The 17793-nt window shown below is 32.1% G+C and overlaps 1 protein-coding gene across 1 annotated transcript in view; it reads left to right on the top strand.

Moving 5' to 3' along the window:
* LOC127738786 (DNA polymerase epsilon subunit 2-like) overlaps positions 1–14903 on the top strand; it is a 46358-nt gene extending 31455 nt beyond the window's left edge. Inside the window, exon 15 of the mRNA XM_052250163.1 lies at positions 14747–14903. Coding sequence (XP_052106123.1) covers positions 14747–14830 — 84 coding nt within the window. The 3' untranslated portion in view covers positions 14831–14903. The remainder of the gene's footprint in view (positions 1–14746) is intronic.
* The last annotated feature ends 2890 nt before the right edge of the window (positions 14904–17793 follow it).

Raw genomic sequence — 17793 nt, 5'->3', positions numbered from 1 at the left:
TACTAATTATTTAGACACATATATCAATTTATGCATCCTCTCAGTTACATTTAAGTATCCAGCTGATCATTGACCGTCAAAAATATTTCTTTGAAAAATGTCCGGCTGTCGTCAGGAAATTTTGGAAGCCCTGTGTCAAACAGGTAATTGTTGTAAAAACACTGACCATTCTACCTAAAAAGGTGTAAATAATTGATTGGATTTTAAACATTGTCCATAGATAATATTTGGGGTGAAATTCAAAAACAATAATGCCTGCTAATTATCGATCATTATCCAATGTGAACTCTCGTAATTGGGCTTGGGGTGATCTGCATTTATGTTAAATATTACAGGGCATTTATATATGGTTAAAGAATTTTACACATCAATCATTTAATTTTAATATATTTTGAAAAGAGCATTTACTTCTAATTATTATATTTTCTCACTTTCAATACTCGTGTCCAGCAAATAACCCGTACAAGGCCCCATTACTGCTTTGCATATACGAAACTAACGCTTAAATAAACAGTGTTACTTCACTCTGCAAGCTGTATATTAAAGGCAGTTTAGTACACATCTATTGTTAAAATGATTATAAACTGTGTAATTTTGTTAAACAGTTTATTTTAATCAAAGCGTAACAATGTACATTGTACATACGGGTCATAGAAACAAATCTATTTTTAGAACAAATTTATTTTCGTATCCCAGGTAAACTGGTAAAGGAAATGTCAGTACGCAAATAAACTAAAACAAAATGTGTTTATAATCTTTATTGAAATAATACAAAATAAAATAACATGTATGACACTAGACATATAACTTTTATTAGAATAAATCAACATTCAATATGTTGTAATTGGATTATAGACGTTCATCTTTCTTCAGGGATTTCCTTTACTGATCTGTTCTATCAATGTTATTTGACTCCGTAATTTGGCATTTCGGATATAAGCATACTCCGCTTTATTGCATAATTTTGTCTGACAAATAGGCTATGCAAATAACCGGAATGTACTGTATATAACAATTTTGACCTATAATTTTTTATTTTTACAAATTGTGACTTGGATGGAGAGCTGTCTCATTGGTACTCATACCACATCTTCTTATATTTATAGGTGTGTATCAATCTCCTAAATGATCGTGATCGTGATGATCGATGATAACTTTGAACATTTCAAAACAATCGTGGTGCAGTTGTGGCGAAATCAGGTTGTAGTAGAAGCGTAGCGAGAGCGCAGTAAGGTTGTGGTAAGATCGCAAAGGTCGCTATACCATCGTAGCGACAGCACGATTTTTGTTTGAGAGATTGCGTTTTGATCTCACAGCGACTTTACTCTGATCTCACTACGACCATCACGTTCTCCCCGCCACCCAACAATGCTTCTGCTACGAATATACCACATTTATACTACAATTTTATTTCACATATTTTTGAGCTTGAAGATCATCATTCACCATGTTTCCTGGAAGTTGATAAAAAGCAATGTGGAGCTGTTTTTTTCTTGTACGTGAAATGACTATTTGATTTCATGTTTGTCCATGTTGTCCGTGATACCCCCTTTTTTGAAATATATGACAATGGCACATAGTGTATGTTTAACAGCTGAGCAATAATGTTTGGGACTAAGATTTTAGAAATGATGACAAAGTAGCATTACAAAAATATTGTTAAAAAGCTAAAATATTTATTTATTTTTTACATGTTTATGTCTTGTAAGACTTTTTTTTACTTTTTTTACGATTGACCGACCAGACTTTTTTATGTGAAAATCCCTAAACCAACAAATTAAAAATACTCTGGCCTGAGTGAAGAAAGTGGTAATGGGTAGGCCGGTTCCCAGGTTAATCAACAGTGAACATGCATTTCATGAAAATCTCAGAAGCTGGTCCCATCTTCAAAATCTTAAATCAGTATGTATGAATGAATGATTCTTATTATTAAAAGAACTATAGTTCGGTATAACATTGGTGTCACGAAATTTGAAATCATTTACTGAATAATTGAATTTAAGCCAATCATGATATAATTAAATTTAAAGCAATAAAGATGATGAAGCCTGGAAGTTGCATGGATTGTCAAATTATTGCCTAGTAATAAATACTCTACAAGGGGATAAATCTATTATGATTTCTTTGTGAGTTATACATGTATGTTTCCGCACATACCGTTTGACTTGTAAACATGTCGTCCCCGCTGGGAAATGTAAAACATTGTAAAAATGAATTTCTGCTGGATAATTCTTTTATTGATATAAAGTTAAAACATCCTTACTTCTCACCAGACAAGACTCCTGTCAGGTTTAATTCTTTAATATGTGGATGAAAAATAAAAGTCACAAAAACAATAACTTGGCAGCAATTGCTTTAACAGCCTTTGATTATACTCCCCGAAGAAGTGTATAGAAAAGTCGTATTTTATAGAAATATTAACAACTGTACCACTAGTAAACCAGTTTGATCTGAACACCTCTTATAAGACTGAACACTAAATCATTTGGTAATTTTCTGTCTTTAAGTTTATTAGCTCACCTGGCCCAAATGGCCAAGTGAGCTTTTCTCATCACTTGGCGTCCGTCGTCAGTCGCCTGTCGACCGTCGTCCATTAACTGTTACAAAAATCATCTCCTCTGAAACTACTTGGCCAAATTTAACCAAACTTGGCCACAATCATCATTGGGGTATCTAGTTTGAAAAATATGTCCGGTGACCCGGCCAACCAACCAAGATGGCTGCCATGGCTAAAAATAGAACATAGGGGTAAAATGTAGATTTTGGCTTATATCTCTGAAACCAAAGCATTTAGAGCAAATCTGACACAAGGTAAAATTGTTTATCAGGTCAAGATCTATCTGCCCTGAAATTTTCAGATGAAACGGACAACCCGTTGTTGGGTTGCTGCCCCTGAATTATTAATTTTAAGGAAATTTTGCTGTTTTTGGTTATTATCTTGAATATTTTTATAGATAGAGATAAACTGTAACAGCAATAATGTTCAGCAAAGTAAGATCTACAAATAAGTCAACTTGACCAAAATGGTCAGTTGACCTCTTAAGGAGTTATTGCCCTTTATAGTTAATTTTTAACCATTTTTCGTAAATTTTTGTAATCTTTTACAAAAATCTTCTCCTCTGAAACTACTAAGACAAATTTAACCAATCTTGTCCACAATCATCATTAGGGTATCTAGTTTAAAAAATGTGTCCGATCACCCCGCCCGCGAACTAAGATGGCTGACATGGCTAAAAAATAGTACATAGGGTAAAATGCAGTTTTTGGCTCATATCTCTGAAACCAAAGCATTTAGAGCAAATCTGACAAGGATAAAATTGTTCATTAGGTCAAGATCTATCTGCCCTGAAATTTTCAGACCAATCAGGCAACACGTTGTTGGGTTGCTGCCCCTGAATTGGTAATTTTAAGAAAATTTTGCAGCTTTTGGTTATTATCTTGAATATTATTATAGATAGAGATAAACTGTAAACAGCAATAATGTACGGCAAAGTAAGATTTCTGAAATACTATAAGCAGTAGGTCAACTATATGTGGTGTATGGAATAACTGTAACGGGAACATGTCAGTCTGACAGGTTTCATACGCTTGACCTCATTTTCATTGAACATTGGTCAATGTTAAGTTTTTGTGCTTTGGTCTGATTTTCAAGTACTAAAGGCAACAGGTCAAATATATTTGGTGTATGGAATGATTATAAGGTGTACATGTCTGTCTGGCAGGGTTCATTTGACCGTGACCTCATTTTTATGGTTCATTGGTCAATTTTTAGTTTTTGTGCTTTAGTCTATTTTTCAAGTACTATAAGCAATAGTTCAGCGATATTTGGTGTATGTAATGATTGTAAGGTGTACATATCTTTCTGGCAGTATTATCTGACCTTGACTTCATTTTAATGGTTCAATAATCAATATTAAGTTTTTGTGGTTTGGTCTGTTTTTAAAAGACCACAATTTTTCTTTACGGTTGTATATTGGTATCACGTTGTCGAAGACATTTGGTTTCCAGACAATAACTTTAGTATAAGTAAATATAAATCTATGAAATTTAAACACAAGGTTTATAACCACTTAAGGAAGGTTGGGATTGATTTTTGGGGTTATGGTCCCAACAGTTTAGAAATTAGGGGCCAAAAAGGGGCCCAAATAAGCATTTTTCTAGTTTTCAGACAAAAACTTGTGGAACGGTGTATGGATCTCTTTGAATTTATACTACAAGTTTCCATACCACAAAGGGATGGTTATGATTGGCTTTAAGGGGTTATGGCTCAAACCCTTTAGAATAAGGGGCAAAGAAGAGGGAAAAACAAGGGTTTCCTAGTTAATGGACAAATATTTAAGTACGATGTTATGTTTGAATTACCTTCCTTACTTTGCTTTTAAATTAAGTATAAAGTATTGTCTTGAGGTGATTAGCTGTCAATTTATTTTTAGAAGTTACTTTTTCAAAAATGCTGATTAAGGTATATTAATTTTAGCCATAATTATGTATGTCAATTTTTCTTCTCAACATTTCAGAAATTATAAGAGAATTTCTTCAAATTTTTTTATTTTTTTTTGAGGGGGGGGGGGGGGTCAATTTGCAACAGCATAGTGTATTGCACAAAAGCTAATAAAATGGGAGGTAATTTTTTTTGGGGGGGGAGGGGAGGGGGGTGGAGGATGGGGTCAATTCCCAACAGCAAAGTGTATTGCACCAATGCAAAAAATTGAATATAAATTCAAATCATATAAATAAACTCATCATAGATACCAGGATTAAATTTTGTATTTACGCCAAACGCGTGTTTCGTCTACAAAAGACTCATCAGTGACGCTCGAATCCAACAAAGTTAAAAAGGCCAAATAAAGTACGAAGTTGAAGAGCATTGAGGACCAAACAATTCTAAGTTCTTTGACTACAGTTATTCTGTGTCAGAAACCTATTGTGTCAAATAGTTCAGACCTGTATCAAGCGCAAATATTGTGTCCATTTTTGCCCCAACTGTTCAGGGTTGGACCTCTGAGGTCGTATCCAGCTGCGCTCAGCAAAGCAATTTATTCAAGACTATGTCTTCTTTGACTGTCCATGATGTTAAAATACTAAATCTCTGGGATGTGTTTTAGTTGATTTTAGTCTCTGATGCATGATTTTTTATTATTAATTGTTTTGACTTTTAAAACTAGCTGTCAGTAACCGCGAGTACTCTCAAATCATACTTTCCTTTTTATTTGACCTGTTGATACTATTTGTAATGCTTTTCTGTTATTTAATGATTACTTATTCAGGGTAATATCTGGTCTATATACCAGCTTTGATAATTGTTTGGAATTACTATAAATTTTCACTTCTTCGTACTATGAACATCAAAATTATTTCCTTTCTCCTTTTATACAGTATATACATCACACCTCCGGCAGCTGTAAATGAAAAAAACGAAGTTTTATAGAGCACCAATTTTATAGTTTTATTGTTGATATTCACCCCACATGTACCAAGTTTTAGAATAGTTTAATTGATATACAAGAAATTTCTTGATGTTCCTAAAGGGAAGGTTATACAGACAGAAGAAGAAGTATACCTAACAACAAAATTACTTTCATTTACCTGTGTATAATATGACGTAATTTTTTTCAAAGTTGATGTTTTTCTGAAATTGTTTAGCATTTCACAGCGGTATAATACTGGTTTAGTATCATACAATCATGAAATATATGAGAAGAACATTACCTGTATCATGCCAACAACTAGTTTTAGAATAAATGTGTTTATTTCCAATGCAAAGACCCTATGAGAGAATCAAAATAAATACCAAAATATGCCATCTTTGATGACCTAACAACAGTCTTAGTATTGTAACTATATCCCTTCTGAATGGTCTGTTTAAAGGTTCGGTTAGCTTTTAAGGTGAGTGCCTACCTTTTTGTGCTTTGTATAGAATATTACCATAAAAGATCGGATGTGAAATACCTGAACATACAAGATGTCTGCTTGTTGATTTATATTTACAAATGATGTCCTTGTACCGATGATAGAATGTAGTAAATGTTTTGACTAGTTTGTGTTATCGAAAACCCTGGTGTAATAATTTTTCAGTAATACACAGATTTCTTTCGTTGTTACATACATGAGCTAATCCAACAAGTTGAGATATATAAACACCATAAGATGGTGACAAGGGAACGTCACCATCTAAAAATGGATAATTAACAATGAATATTTATGAAAATGAATATTTGATATACCGTATATTACAACTAATCCACAGAAAAACAATACTAGACTAATTTCTAGAAATGGATGTGTTTTTTGTCTCGCCTTGACGGAGTCAAAAAGCGAGACATAGGTATGCTGTTTCCGGCATCGGCAGCAACAATGTATTAGTTTGTGATTAGGTCTAGTTCATGGTGAACCACTAGTGGTAGGTCAATGATATTTGGTATGCAGTTGTATTAGCATTGGCACATCTCATTACCATGGAGATTATTTGGCCCCGCCCCCTCAGTCAAGGTCTATTGACTTTGAAAATTTTGCAAAGTTTACATGTATTAGTTTGTGATTAGGTCAATTTATGGGGAACCACTAGTGGTAGGTCAATGATATTTGGTATGCAGTTGTATAAGCATTGGCATATCTCATTTCCATGGAGATTATTTGGCTCTGCCCCCTTAGTCATGGTCTATAGACTTTGAAAATTTTGCAAAGTTAACATGTATTAGTTTGTGATTAGGTCAGTTCAAGGGGAACCATTAGTGGTAGGCCAATGTTAATTGGTATTCAGTTGTATAAGCATTAGCACATCTCATGTCCATGGAGAATATTTGGCCCTGCCCCCTCAGTCATGGTCTATTGACTTTGAAACTTTTGCTTAGTTTACATGTATTAGTTTGTGATTAGATCAGTTTAAGATGAACTGCTAATGTTAAGTCAGTGATATTTGGTATGCAAATGTATTGGCATTTGCAATTAATGTTTCCATGGAGATTATATAGCCCCACCCCTGATCATGGTTCATTGACTTTGAAACTTTTACATAGTTTACAAGTTAATGTTTGTGTTTAGGTTTGTTTAAAGGGAACGACTTTTAATAAGTCAATGGTATTTGGTATGCAGTTGTATTAGCATTGGCACATCTCATTCCATGGAGATTGTTTAGCCATGTACCTTCAGTCATGGTTTATCGACTTTGAATATTTGCATAACTTACATGTTAAAGTATTGCTATTTTAATTTCAACATTTGCATTATCAAAATTACAAAAAGGCGAGACATATCTCTGTGATAACAGTTTATTTAATCAAAAACAAACTGATTCACTTGATCCATCTACAAACACTGTGCTTTGTTTTTATGCCCTATTTATTATGCCCCATTTATGGGCATTATGTTTTCTGGTCTATGCATCTGTTTATCTGTCCTTTCGTTTGTCCATTCGTCCGTCCGTCTGTCCCACTTCAGGTTAAAGTTTTTGGTCAAGGTAGTTTTTGAAGAAGTTTTAGTCCTATCAACTTGAAACTTAGTACACATGTTCCTTATGATATGATCTTTCTTATTTTAATGCCAAATTAGAGTTTTGACCGCAATTTCACGGTCAAATGAACATAGAAAATGATAGTGTGATTGGGGCATCTGTGTACTATGCATAATGGACACATTCTTGTTTATCTTTACTTTATGACAGTGGATTAAGCTACAGTGCAATCAACACTGCAAAATCAGCAATATCTTCAATTTGTTCTTTGACAAGTGGGAAAGACATTGGGAAACATAAACTAGTAACTGGATTTATAAGGGGTATTTTCAATGCTAGACCATCTCTTCACAAATATACAGAAACTTGGGATTTAAATATAGTTTTAGATTATTTGAAAAAATTGCCTGCAAATGAGGAATTGACACTATTACAATTATCACAAAAGCTAGCATTATTGCTTTAATATGCTGCTTAGTGTGCAATGATGTCAAACAGTTCATTAAATAAGACTTATCAATATTACTATTTCTTATGCCATCATGAAAGTGTACATTAGGGGGAGGTTTGTGGCCTTAAAACTTGTTCAACCCCGCCACATTATGTATGTGCCTGTCACAAGTCAGTAGCCTGTAATTTTTATGGTTTTATGCTGTATATCATATTTGTTTTTCGTTCATTATTTTGTACAAAAATCAGGTCATTAGTTTTCCTGAATGAAATGTTATACATTTATCATTTCCGTGCCTTTTATAGCTGACTATGTGGTATGGGTTTTACTCATTGTTGAAGGTTTGTACAGTGACTTATTTGTTAATTTCTGGGAAATTTTGGTGTCTTGTTGAGAGTAGTCTCATTTTTAATCTTACCACACCTCATTCTTATAATAGACTTCGTTAAACAATTGAAACCAGGAAAACACATTGGTCCATATAATTTAATAGACATGATGATCATAAACTATGTGTTATCCTAACCATGGAAGAATATCTGAAATGAACTTCTAAACTGAGGGGACAGAAAAATTCACTCTTTATTTCCTGTGTTAAACTTTTTAAATCAGTAACAAAGAGGACAGTATCAAGTTGGGTAAAACAATTGATAGGAAAAGCAGGAACTAATATAAAAGTGTATGGGACACATAGCTGTCTATCAGCTTCATCGTCAAGTGCTGCTGCACATGTCATTCCAATAAACAATACTGAAAACAGCAGGTTGGAAATCAGCACAAACTTATAATAAATTTTATTTTTTAAACTATTCAGAAACAAACATTAAGCAATAGCATATTGGAAAACAAACAATAACATGTATTGTCAATACAAATATAACTATAGTTTTAAACATTTAAACAATATAATAGTATAATAAAAACCATATAAATTATTGATGAGATTATAAGGATTAACTTTCAGTTAACTCAAAGTTACTTTTGGCGTCCAAGCATACGGTTCCTCATACTGATTCAATAAACAAATGTTTCTATATATTTTTGCCTGAAATACGTGAGATACCTCTGGTTTAAAAAATGTCACTTCCGGACTCACATCACATGATAGCTTTATTTTCACTGATTCCAAAAATATATGGTTTCTATATACTTTTGCCTGTAATATGGGAGATAATAGGTACTTTTGGTTTAGTGAAATACACTTTATCATGTACCAATTTGGAGTAATAATCAATTAACCTTAAATTGAATCATTTCAGGTCCAATAACTCTTATAAGATGTCATTGGATTGTTTCAGACCAAGTGCATCATATTTTAATCACAAGAAGGCAAACATTTTGCACTAGTTCTTTTATATATATCTTTAAAAGTGACAGAGGAGATCAAGGAACAAGGAAAAATCAAAATTTAGAATTTGAACTTGACCTTCAACCTTGACCTAGTTTTCTATTTTTTAGACCAAAGACCTCAAATCAACAGACCCTAGGTCTCTATCAATTATGGTTTACCAGTTGCAAATGCATATCACTTATTTCAAATGCATTGGGGAAATAATTCTTATACGAAGTCTTCGTATCGCTTCTGTCAAAATTGGACAAAAAATCCTGAGGATATAGCAAGCAATTTGGTAAAATAAATTTGTTGCTTCTTTTACAATAAGGGATGAGACTTACCACAAAGAAAACAGTGTTTGGGGGAGATAACTCTTACAATAAAAAGTCTTCAACTAAACAAAGCGCAATAACTGTTTGATACCATATGCATAAAATCTAGACATCTTGCAAAACCACAAAACAGGGCATGTAACAAATTTGGCAGAAGAAGGAAAAAAAAAATCAGAACAAATACAATAGGTCTTTCCACAGACAGAATAGTGGAAAGACCTAATTACCACATATATCCTTGGATGAATGTACTCAAATGTAGAACTGTAAAGTCTCATGGAAGCAACTAAGTCATCTATTGTTCAATAAAATTTCCAAATTAATCCAACTTGTTTAAGATTGAATAGAAATTTATTGAACAATTGATGGCTTTGGACTAACATGCTCTCCAAAGCTGTTGGGCTAGTTCTCTCCCTGCTACTTCAATGCAGATCAATCATTTATATTTAAAGAATGACCTTAAGCAGTTATGAACTTCCGTTCTCTCTCGTGTTAGCCTTAAGTGATCAATTGTTCAATAAAATTTTAATCTTCAACAAGTTTCGATAAATTTTAAAATTAAATCATATTCATCTACATTGACATCACAATAATTGTCCTGTGTCAGTTCACTAAGTTTTATAGCAGCACTAGTGTAAATGTCCACGTCTCCTTTAGCAAGTGCTTTAAAATATGTTTTTGCTGTGTCTAGCCTACCCGTCATCTGAGCTGCTATTCCAAAAAATATCAATGATTGACAACATAGCCTGCTCATTGAATTTCCAGAAGGACTTGTCTCAATAGTTGCCCATGATATCTGTTTGATAGCATCTATACATGAAAATTGGTCATGTAGATGGTAGCAACACAAAAATCGGAGGAAATATGCATATACTAATGGATGAAAATTGCCATCACTTTTTATAACATCCTGTTGTAATTCTTTTGGAATGATTTGCGACTTACATGAAAATTGAGCATAATTAATTGTTGATGATTTTAAGATTGTTATAAGTCTTTCTTTTTTCACCAAATCGAGTGCAGCTTGCTCTTTTGGTGTCACATACGTCCTTCTGTGAGTTGAATGATTTGAAAATATGTTATTACATTTTTCGTCTGTGTATTTTGATATAGCATAATTGATAAGTTCTAAAGATGTAAAGTAATGTTCATGAACATAAAAGAAAGTGGACAACATAGACCATCCTGCTACTGCATCTGAATGTAAACCTATCAACAGACGACTGAGGTCATATTTGTACTTATAGTACTGTTGTTTATTATTTTTTTGTTGTTGAGCATATGGTATTTGTGGTACATACTGATGTGCTCTTGATATAAAGTAAAGAAAAAGCTCACGTGACAAATCTGTTTTACAATGATGAAGCAGACGATTCAGTAGTTGAATGAGACCTCTTTCATGATATGAATGAGGCAAACACTTTAAGATTTGTAATACATCATATACTAATCTAGGAGTCATATTTATTTGTTTGATTGTATATGTATCAGTTGGATATCTAGTGTAATCATGTAGTGTTTCAGAGGCCGATACGCACTGAATTCCTTGTTGATATAATTTTTTGAGTAGGTTGGTCAACTTTGCTTTTTTTTCTAACTCTGTACTTAAACGCAGTAAAAAAAAATTACAGTCAGGAATGAAATAGTGTAACAATGTTGAATATTGTATACTATATAAAAGTCTGTGCAAGCATGCCATGAAACAATTTGTAATATTGTCTGGTCTCCAAACAGCAGGATCTGAATCATCAGAAATCCAAAACATCAAAGTCTTTATGTAGTATGAACACAGTAAACCTTTCAAATCTTCATCCCCTTCAATTATCTCTTTCAGGACTATTTTTAGCAAAGCATAACATAGTAATTGAGTATGATTGAAAGAAAATATAAGTTGTTTTTCTGCTACTGAAAATGATATACGCCATTCCAAATCCTCATATATTGACCCCTTACTACCAATTGGAACAAACAAAAAACCAGACATAGTTATTTTAGAAATTATCTCAGGTGTAAGCCATGATGAACGAGGTCTATTGATCCATTGTGCTGCTTGGGAAATCCATTTGTCACATTTAAAGCACGATGCAAGATCATAATCACCATTAACATCTGATAAACATGGACCATGAACTTTAGTTAACCAAAGTTGAGTTATCCTTGGAGATTTTGAAAGGTTCTGTTTATATAGTTTATTTGACAAAAGATACTTCATTCGATGTGGCTCTACTATATTTGACAAAGGAAACATCTTTCCATGTTGCTCTAACATTTCGCTGAAAAATTTCGGTGGCCTGTTATGTGTATACCGGTGTAGATTTAGATGTGTAAAACATGGCTGTGTGTCTTCTGTGTCAATCAATAGGACTGGAGGCCTTCCATCTACAGCATCTTTTTCAGATTCATATACTTTTATGTTAGTATCAATTGTCATAATATCAATGTCACTACCTTTTAAATCCAGTCCTTCACTTCTACTGCCACTACTTATGTAGGTGTTAGTGGTAGAGTCCATAGCTATGAAAGTTAATCTCCTACCCTTCACTACTTTCTCAGACCCAATCTTCTGACATAGATAGTCATAAAAGTGTAACGATTCTGATCTATTTGCCGACATTATCAGTCTTCTTGCTGAATATTCTGTAAATGATTTGCTGTTTTATCAGGAGTACCTATCATCTGAAAATGAAATGATCTACTTCGATTATGACTTTGAATATTTTTACCTTTTTCATAGAAATGTATTTAAGGAGTCAACAATAAAGTGTAATGTAATACATCACCCACAAAAATATATATGTATCCATAGCTATAGTATTATATGGAATATATTTATTCGATTTGAAACCTTTTTCTTTTTTTTTTTTTTTTTTATTTATTATATTTTATTGAAATCTAGTTGAAAAACATCAAGTACCGGTACCTTATCCCGGCCTCGTTAACATTAGTAAATAGCATAATTATACAGCTGTTAGTTTTTGTTAGTATTATACATATAATTTTCCATACTTGAAAAAATTATATCCATGTCAGTAATATTAAAAAAGAAGTTTACCATTAAGATTATCAAACATAATTATCTAATATAACAAATGCACAGGTTATGAAATATATATAATATGAGTTGTTTATTAAAGTAGTAAAATATAAAGATATATAAGATATATATTTTAAGTATGTCTGTAGATTATTTTGAATTCAAAATAATGAAAACAAAAACAAAAGCAAGAAACAAAAATTAATTAATAAATAAAAATTGAAAGATAAATAATCAGATGAATTTCAAAACCCTTTTCTTGGCAGTTTGTTCTGTCTGAAACTCATGATTCAAAGGGATGATTTTATAACAGAAATAGGGTTTTATGATAATTTTACATGTCCAACAGAGAGACATATACCATAATAAGATAATTTACTTGATGGGTGTTTTCAAATTACAAGATGTGGTGTCTATAACATAAACGGTACAAATTAATGCACAAGATGAGCAATTAATGTCTCTTCACTGACTGTCGAGGCCAAAATATATAAATGTTGAAGAGCTGATCAAATCAAAAAGAAGACCAAAATCTGTACTAGGAATTGGAGCTTTGCATGGGGGAAATATATTCCTTAATATGAAAAAAAAAAAAATTTCAGCAATTAATGTCTGTATTTTCATATTTTCATGCCAGTACCAAAGTAATGTATTCTGGGATGGTTACAATATAGTCAAACTTAGCTAATGATATGATGAATGCTGTCTGAGTGCCCTGACATGGACGTTAAGCTTTCAAGACAAAATCTCTTGAGTTCTAAAAAAATATGTCTGTGAAACTTAAATCTCAAATTGGTCAAGAAAGACCCCTGTTGATCTTGAGGTTACTAAGTTAAAGATCAAGGTCATTGCAGCTATTGCTAGACTGAATTGAAAATTGGGTTTACGGATGATAGATTTTCAACCATATATTAGACCTACCAAAATAAGCTTGAAGATGCCCTTTGAAAATATTCATATTGCTTATAGGGTCAGTAGGCCAATGGTCAAGGTAACAGTGCCTATAAGAAGGCAAAATATTTGAGAAATCTTTGAACTTTAATCTATTTTTGAACTGTTTTTGATTATTAATGTACATTGCGATAAAAAAGACCTGAATTTTTAGGTCACTTAGTCAAAGGTCAAAGTCACAGTAGCACCCTTCACCAGAATTGCGTGAAGACTATAAAGACCATGCTAATTTTACCAATATTTGATAGATGATGTGCTGTGGATAACATAAATCCTAGGTCAAGAGTAAAGAGTTACAGCAGCTATTGATAGAATTAAATTGTTATCAGACATAACAGTCTCCATTATCAAAAGAAAATCAATGAAAACATTTGAAGATTAATTAAAAAGCTTTTCATATAATAGTTCAGTTTGAGCTAAAATGTTTTCATAAAATTCCTTACTTGGAAAGTGTCTTTAAAAGATCATGTGCTTGCAGCTTTTAAAAATGCAAATACTTAATACTATCCTTTCCCGTATAAGGGTGCTGTGAATCAGAGGTCAATGCTAAAAAAAAATAAAAAAGATTTGTTAATTTTATGTACATTCAAAACTCCCCTCTTCATGCAATAGTATAAAACATTTGACTTTCCTTCTTTTTACAGTAGCATTCTCAATTCTAAACATTTAGACAGATTGAAAGAACTGTTCCAACTTTGTTTCATAAAACATATGGCCTATGCAGGAGCAAATATCATATTTTATGATTGGACAAATCATACTTTAAAATAAACACTATTATTCCAGTATTATCTATGTATGATACATTGTCATGGGATGTTAAGTTCGTTTAAAAGCCCCTCATCATCATTTGGAGGACATGTTTTTCAACAGACATTCTGCATTCTTACGGAAATAAACTGTGCCCCTCTACTTGTTACAATAATATAATGAGTCAGACTTAATTTATAAGCTTTTGAAGAAAAATGAAGAAACAAATAAATTGACTAGACTTTGTAAGATGTAACACTACAAAATGGGGCCTGGTAAAAAAACTGCAAAGTAGTACATATTTAAAACAAAATAGTTCCTACGCAAATGTGTAAATGTAAAACTATGTGGAAAATATTTAAGTAAATAAGATTTCAGATGAAAGTTGAAGGAAGTCATCTTTGTTGTTCACCTTCAGTAAAATGGAGTTTCTTTTTCTTTTCAGGGATCCTTTCCAAGAACAGAATTTAGTTTTAAAGTTTACCTACCAGCTACAAAACAGATAGAAGATAGCAAGATTGGAGACTGACATGTGTATCATAAACAATTGATTAGATTCGGGTGGGCTCATCTTTTATTATGGAAAAAACATCAGACCCTCATCTTGTGTTATTTTATCATGCCATATTTATTCTATTTTAGTTCAAATATCCTGTGCAATAATTTTTTTTGGTTCACCTTTCTTAAAAGTCACATGTACCTTTGGCATTGATTAAAGTTATTTTAAGTTCTATTGAAACACTGTAAAAAGTCATAAAAAATAACAGGTTTATATTTGAGAAAAAAAATTATTTTAAAAAATTAATTACTATATTCAGATGAATTCAAGAGCTGTTAACCAATTTTTATACGGTAAATCATTGGCAATTCTTCCATCCATCTGTCATTTTTTGTCAGTATAAATTTGCTATAATCAGTTCTCATGTTATCTTAGCACTACATAACATTAGGATTGACATTTGAAATTTTTCTTAAAATGTTTGGGACATTAACCAGTTGAATTAATAAGGCAGTTTTTCACATATCTGCCACTAACTCTTAGTATGCCTGGCTTGATCTCTTGAAAATATTACTGTGACAATTTAGTTGAAATTAATAAAAGAGTGCTCCCTTTCGATTTTTTATGCCTCACCTACGATAGTAGAGGGGCATTATGCTTTCTGGTCTGTGTGCCGTTCGTCTGTTTGTTCGTTAGTTTGTGCGTCTGTCCCGCTTCAGGTTAAAGTTTTTTGTCAATGTAGTTTTTGATGAAGTTGAAGTCCAATCAACTGGAAATTTGTACACTTGTTCCCTATATATATATGATATGATCTTTCTAATGTAATTGCCAAATTATTTTTATGACCCCAATTTCACTGTCCACTGAACATAGAAAATGATAGTGCAAGGTTCAGGTTAAAGATTTTTATTAAAGTTTTTGGTCAAGGTAGGTTTTGATGAACTTGAAGTCCAATCAACTTGAAACTTAGTGCAAATGTTCCCTGTGATAGGATATTTTTAATTTAAAGGCCAAATTAGATTTTTGACCCCAATTTCATGGTCCACTGAACACAGAAAATAATAGTGCGAGTTGCATCTGTGTACTATGGACACATTCTTGCTTTATCCAGCAAGCCATGCTGGATCTATGTGATCACTCTTGAATTTGAGATGGTGCAGAATTCTGATTTGAAGACATCATGAAACTAATGATCTGTTTTATGGCAGTTGTTATCTTATAGTTCGTTTCTGTGTGTGTTGCATTGTCGTTTGTGTTTTGTTCACTTCAATGTTTCTGTTGTTTTGTTGTTTTCCTCTTATAGTTTATGTGTTTCCCTCTGTTTCAGTTTGTAACCCGGATTTGTTTTCTCTCAATCGATTTATTACTTTTTAACAGCGGTATACTACTGTTGCCTTTATTTATGACTAGCAAAAAGGTTATACACAGTTTCTACAAACTTAATAACCAAACTGAATACATATCTTAATACACAATTACCTGAATTATAAAGTTTTAATTACTATTTAACATATATTATTTCAGTAAACTATGTGACAAAGATAAATGAGTAAGGATATAAATAAGAAGGTGATTTAAGTTTAAAAGACCCGAAAAAATATATATAAGCAAAATGGAAGCATGGTCTATTTTCTATTTAAATCAACGTCATAATCTTGATATGTCAGTTAATAACTTAGATTAATTTAAGTAATTTGTTTGAAACAATAAACAAAATTGCATAAATCAAACTCAGACATGAGCATTTTCTGCAGTACATTTATTTGTTTATTTCCCATTGCATTTTTAGGTTAGTTTTTGATAAATTATGTTTTGAATATAAACTATTTATTTAAAGGGAGTATAATAATATATTTAGGATATTCCTTCAGTATTATGAAGATTTTGGAAAAATGATTGAAATGACCATCTCTGAGATTTTTTATTTGAGATTTTCATTTAGGCAACAACAAATTATTTTGACTTCTTGAAAATTATTAATATTTGTCCAGTGAAAGGAGATAGTGCAGAATGAATAAGTCTGAAATACAAAGTGGTGCAAAAGGTAACAGTAGTAGTAACCTATTGTTATTCTATTTCAATTTACAAAAGATGAAAAAGTGGGAATTGCATGAGCTCCAAAAGGAGGTTGATCAACAGAGTAAGCATCTCTTGCAAAGTCAGAATAAGGAATATTACACATCAGTTATTTAAAGGATCAGAAAATAGTTCATTTGTGATATCACTATGACGTCAAAAACAACTCGAATATCACTATAATGTCAAAACACGTTGAAATTGACATTTGACCAAAAATGATCGGCAATTTTGCATATAGCATTGGTCCATGCCAAAATTGATATCAGCATGGCTTTACCAAAAAATTTGTAAGGGTTCCGCGGAACCCAGTGTCTCACCTACTTTATGAAGCTAATAAATGTTTTAGGAACTTTAACTGCAGATTGTATGTAATGTAAACTGGAAGAAAACTATGTACATAATTAAGTAACATACGGAAAAACAGGAAATATAAATTTACTTCTAGAAACTAGCTTTTGATCATAAACAAGCTTCTGTCCAAGTTTGGTAGAAATCCAGGATAGTTAAAGAAAGTTATTAAAATTTAATAAAAACTTTAACCACCGAGTGAATGTTATATGTGAACTGGCAGAAAAACTAAGTTCATTTATAAGAAAAATAGGAAAAAAAGGATTTTTTACAAAATTTACTTCTGGATACCATCTTTTGATCATAAACAAGCTTTTGTCCTAGTTTGGTAGAAATCCAGTATAGTTTAAGAAAGTTATTAAAATTTTTAAAACTTTACCCACAGAGTGAATGTAATGTTAACTGGTAGAAAAACTTAGTCCATTTATAAGTAAAATACGGATAAACAGGATTTTTATTTTTACAAAATTTATTTCTGGAATCTATCTTATGGTCATAAACAAGCTTCTGTCCAAGTTTGGTAGAAATCCAGGATAGTTTAAGAAAGTTATTAAGATTTCAAAACT

The sequence above is a fragment of the Mytilus californianus genome, unplaced genomic scaffold (assembly GCF_021869535.1).
Source record: "Mytilus californianus isolate M0D057914Y unplaced genomic scaffold, xbMytCali1.0.p SCAF_4, whole genome shotgun sequence".
Taxonomy (NCBI): Eukaryota; Metazoa; Mollusca; class Bivalvia; order Mytilida; family Mytilidae; genus Mytilus; species Mytilus californianus.
This window is presented reverse-complemented; position numbering and strand designations above follow the sequence as displayed.